At 42.4% G+C, this 5,069-nt stretch overlaps 1 protein-coding gene across 1 annotated transcript; it reads right to left on the reverse strand.

Moving 5' to 3' along the window:
- Positions 1-3,831: 3,831 nt before the first annotated feature.
- LOC118969545 (olfactory receptor 8S1-like) lies at positions 3,832-4,764 on the reverse strand. Its single transcript, XM_037003996.2, has one exon. It carries the CDS (start codon positions 4,762-4,764, stop codon positions 3,832-3,834), a length of 933 nt encoding a protein of 310 aa, XP_036859891.2.
- Between the last annotated feature and the right edge of the window lie 305 nt (positions 4,765-5,069).

A 5,069-nucleotide genomic window follows, 5' to 3' on the forward strand; every position in this document is an offset into this window, starting at 1 on the left:
TCTTATATCATTTCCAAGAAAAAGTCTCACAATTTATCTACTCAGTGCAATTTCCCAGAAAATAATTGTTAATTATGTAAGTACTGGATAAACAGATTAATGAAGACAGGATGAGAGAGAGATCTAGTGCTGGAAGGCAGACATGGTCTAGGTAGATACTGTTAGGGATGTGAGAAACTCAGAAGAGCATTAACACCTTTGATTTCCGAAGGCCACCTGAAATGGGAAGGGCCACAGGGCTTGTGGTTTGAGTGCATGGAAGGCAGTCTTCACACACCTCAGTATTTCCCTTTGAATCTTCCCTGGATTCTGCTTTTTCTCTTCTCCCTTAATGACTAATATTTGTGATAACCAGACTTGATAGGGTGGTTAATAATAGACAAGTAAGTATTTTCATTACCTGTATTTATGATCTATTTATGTATTTAGGGAAGGAAGAGGACCTCAGACCACTTAAGTGTATCTACTGGATGTGCTTCCACCACTCCTCCCCAGGCTGGGAACCCCTTCGCTTCTGCTGTGAGTTTCCCAGATCATTGCAGTTTCCACAGACAGTGCACACGCAACTCTGAAGAGCATAGAGAGAGTTTATTAGTAGGTGCCGACATCAACTGAGGACAAGAACCTCAAAGGAGAGAAACATTCATAAAGATTGTCTGGATGTCTGGATCTCAGTCTGCAGCACAAGGAAAGGATGGTGAGAGAACTCAAGAAAGGAGGTGCCTGAGAAGTGAGACCCCAAAGGCTGTGTGGTCGGAAGTAAGCAGAAATTGAAAGTGTCCATGTGGGAATGAGGGGAACCTTTAGAAAAATCACAGAGGTCTGAGATTTTCTGGCACAAATGTTTTCCTTTGGCTCAAGTCTTACCATGATAAAAGTTCATCTTTGGTCAGGTGATCACAATGTGCAGTAGAACTGATATTTCTGTAGTGTAATTTCAGGAAGCATCCATGTTAAGTTTTCCTGTTTACAAGTTTCAGTGAGGAAGGACAAATGACCATCTCAGATGGTTAAGCCTAAGGACACTTTTCATCTGACAAGACCACAAGAGGCTGTACTTGCTTTACCTTCATCTGTGACTCTATATATGGGCAAGCAATATCAGTGAAGCATGTGACCTTCAGATACAATTTAGCTTAAGGGACCCAGAGAGATTGATGGAGCTGGTGTAATTTAGCAGGTCCAGAAAGCTGTATTCCCTCAGGTCATAGTCTAAGACAAACCTTAAGCTCATTAACTAGAAGAGAGAAGCTTATAGAAGACTTAGGGGATTTCATGATATAGGCTATAGAACTGTAGGGTTGAAGCTTTTCTGTAAACCCTGGAATCTTATGGGCTTTGAAAGTAGACCAGCTGGGAAAGCTTTTCCTTTTGGCCACTTACTGGGGAGATACCTTGTTGGAAATTATGAAGGAAGGTGTATAGTGAGACTTCACTCACCTGACAGCTTGCTTCCCCATTGCACAGGGAACTGTATCTCTAAACATAATTGGGATGAACATTTTGATGACTAAAGATATTTTAAAAATCAGAAACAGTTACATATGCATCTATCCAATTTGCATTGGCTGCCCCTGTGAAACCTCGTGCTGTCCTAGTGCAATAAAGAGCAGCTTATGGCAAAATCACAGGTTCCAGCTTCTCATTCTCATGGAAGTATCCTCATCTCTGGGGCTGAGTTGCTGGACCACAGTAGGGATCTACTCAGCTTATGTGAAATTTTTCCCTTAAAACCTTTTTATTTTTATTTGAAAATTTCAAATTGATATATAATTGACATGCGTCTTTGTGGAATTGTATTGAGTACACGTTTATAACATGTTGAATTGATACATTTGTATATTGCAGGATGCCTGCCATTATAGGATTAGCTAACATCTCTATCATGGCACATAATTATGATTTCTTTTTTTTGTGGCGGGAAATATCAAGATATAGTCTCAGCAAATTTGATGTTTATCTATAATCATTCTACTATATTTTAGATCTCCAGGAATTATCTATTATGTGGAATTTTAGAGAAAACTTCCACCCTTCACCGTAGCCCCAAGGAGTCATTTTTTTTGGCCAGACACTAAACTTAAGTTAACCAGTAATTTGCATTTCCCAGCTGGTCTGGATTTCTCACTGTGTTCTCCTCCTCTCTGACTCTTGTTTTTCACCAATCCTCCCCTTTTCCTCCTTAAACTATGTCTTCTGCTCTAGTTCTTAGCATCTAGCTCAGATAACAAAATGCTTTTCTACTAAATTGTCTGCTTCATGAAGTACTTTCGATATTTCCTTGTGTCACTTTCTATTAGATTTTAGAAACTTGCATCTGGTGAATCCATGGTGGATCCTCCTACACTTGGGCTGGCTTATTTCCCTTTGGATACTCCCACCTTTCTTAGGCCTGTGTCTCTCCAAGCCCAAATACTTGATAATACTGTGCATCCTTTCCCCCAGTTGTTGAATCTTCCCCAGATTGAAGATGCAACAGGTTTGCTTTATGCTCCCTTCCGTGATGGTTAGGTGACTTTATTCCATATAGTTCAATGATCTGCATAGCAAAGGGAAACAGGTCAGAAAAAGCAAATAACCCAATTAACAAATAGGCGGAGGATATGAAGAGAAAGTGCTGCAAAGGAGAAATTCAAATGGCCAACAGACACATGAAATGATGCTTCACATCACTAATCATTAGGGAAATGCAAATTAAAACCACAATGAGATATCACCTCACACCAGTAAGGATGGCCAGCATTGAAAAGACTATAAGAACAACAAATGCTGGTGAGGATGCAGAGAAAGGGGAACCTTCCTGCACTGCTGGTGCGAATGTAAGCTCGTTCAACCATTGTGGAAAACAATATGGAGGTTCCTCAAAAAACTAAAAATAGAAAAACATTTGACTCTGGAATCCCACTCCTTGGAATATACCCAAAGAATACAACTTCTCATATTCAAAAATACACGTGCACCCCTATGTTAATTGCAGCACTTTTTACAATTGCCAAGATATGGAAGCAACCTAAGTGTCCATCAGTAGATGAATGGATAAAGAAGATGTGGTACATATACACAATGGAATACTCTTCAGCCATAAGAAAGAAACAAATCCTACCATTCGCAATAATATGGATGGAGCTGGAGGACATTATGCTCAGTGAAATAAGCCATGTGGAGAAAGACAAATGCCAAATGATTTCCCTCATTTGTGGAGTATAACAATGAAGCAAGACTGAAGAAACAAAATGGCAGCAGACTCAAGAGAGTCCAAGAACGTACTAGTGGTTACCAAAGGGATGTGTGTGGGAGGGCAGGTGGGGAGGGAGGGAGAAGGGGACCGAGAGGTATTATGTTTAGTACACATGGTGTGGGGGATCAACGGGAGAACAGTGTAATACAGAGAAGGAACTTAGAGGATTCTCTGGCAACTTGCTGCACTGATGGATAGTGACTGTGTTGGGGTACGGGTGGGGACTTGATAATATGGGTAAAGGCAGTAACCACATTGTTTTTTCATGTGAAACCTTCATAAGAGTGTAAGTCAATCATACCTTAAAAAAATTTAAAAAAATGAAAAGGGAAACAGGTTAGGATCAAGCCCCATCAAAGTTGCAAAAAGACGATTCAAGAAAAATGGCTGGATTAATACAATCATTTGATGTTTTGTTTGCTTCTAAGCTAGGGTGAATTTGTTCCACCTTTCTCAACCTGTTCCCCAAACAGCTATGTGAACTTGCTATGAAATTTTTCCTAACTCTAACATCATGACATTCAGAAAATGCTCTTAGTGTTAGCAAACAATAGATCATGTTGTAGTAAACCCCCGTCATCTTCTGTGCCTGGTCACCTAAATTGGAGATATTTTCTAAATGTCCTTCTCACAGCTGCTTTCACCTCATTGTTCCTCAAGCTGTAGATGAGGGGATTCACTAAGGGAGTGACCACACTGTACTGTACAGAGAACACTAACTCCAGGGGCGAACCTGAGGTTGGCGTGAGATAGCGAAGGAAAGCTGAGCCGTAAAACAGGAGGACAGCAGTGAGGTGAGAGGAGCAGGTGGAGAAGGCTTTGCCTCTACCTGAGGAGGAGCTGATACTCAGGATGGTGGAGGCAATAAGGGCATAGGAGAATACGATCAACAAACAGGTTCCAAGCCCATGCACAAGACTGGAACTCAGTAAAACAGTAAAACTGGTGGAGACATCAGAGCAGGACAGAGGGAAGAGAGAGGGCAGCTCACAGCTGTAGTGGGGGATGGACTGATCCGCACAGAAGTCCAAGCTCATAGCCTGTAGGATGTTGATGAGTGCGTCCAGAAAGCTCAGGCTCCAGGATCCACACACTAGACTATTACAGAGCTGGCTGTTCATGATCTGTCCGTAGTGCAGAGGGTGGCAGATGGCAACATAGCGGTCATAGGCCATTACTGAGAGCAGGCAGCCTTCAGTGCCCCCAGTGTCAAACACAAAGAAGACCTGAGCCAGACAGCCCCCCACAGAGATGGTTTTCTTCTGAGACAGGAGGTTTTCCAGCAGCTTGGGCACAGTGACTGAGGAGTAGCAAAGATCCAGGAAAGAGAGGTGACTCAGGAAGAAGTACATGGGCGTGTGGAGGTGGGAATCAGCCCTGATCACCAGCAGCATCGTGAGGTTTCCCATCACAGTCAGGAGGTAAATCACTAGGAACAGCACAAAGAGCAGGGCCTGGGCATGGGGGTCTGCAGACAGCCCCAGGAGGATGAACTCGGTGATGGCGCTGTGGTTCCCCAAGGCCATTTGGGGAGACTGTAGAATAGAAATAAAAAGAGGAACAGAGAGTGACTTCAGCAATGCGATGGAGTGTGGAGCTCCAAGCTCCTGTTCCTTTATAGAAACATCAAAAAACAAGCAGACAGTCAAGCACCAACTTTGTAGGTTTTCTGGGAAACAGTTGAAGGTTTATAGTAACCAAGTGAGCACTCAATAAAGAAAAGTGCAACTTAAAAATAGTAGCAAAGCTTTGTGTAATTTTTATTTTTCCTTGCCTACCCCCTTCCAGTCTCTGTGGCTATATTGAAGATGACAGCCCAAGTTCCTAGTGC

The sequence above is a fragment of the Manis javanica genome, chromosome 10 (genome assembly GCF_040802235.1).
Source record: "Manis javanica isolate MJ-LG chromosome 10, MJ_LKY, whole genome shotgun sequence".
In the NCBI taxonomy this organism is placed as follows: Eukaryota; Metazoa; Chordata; class Mammalia; order Pholidota; family Manidae; genus Manis; species Manis javanica.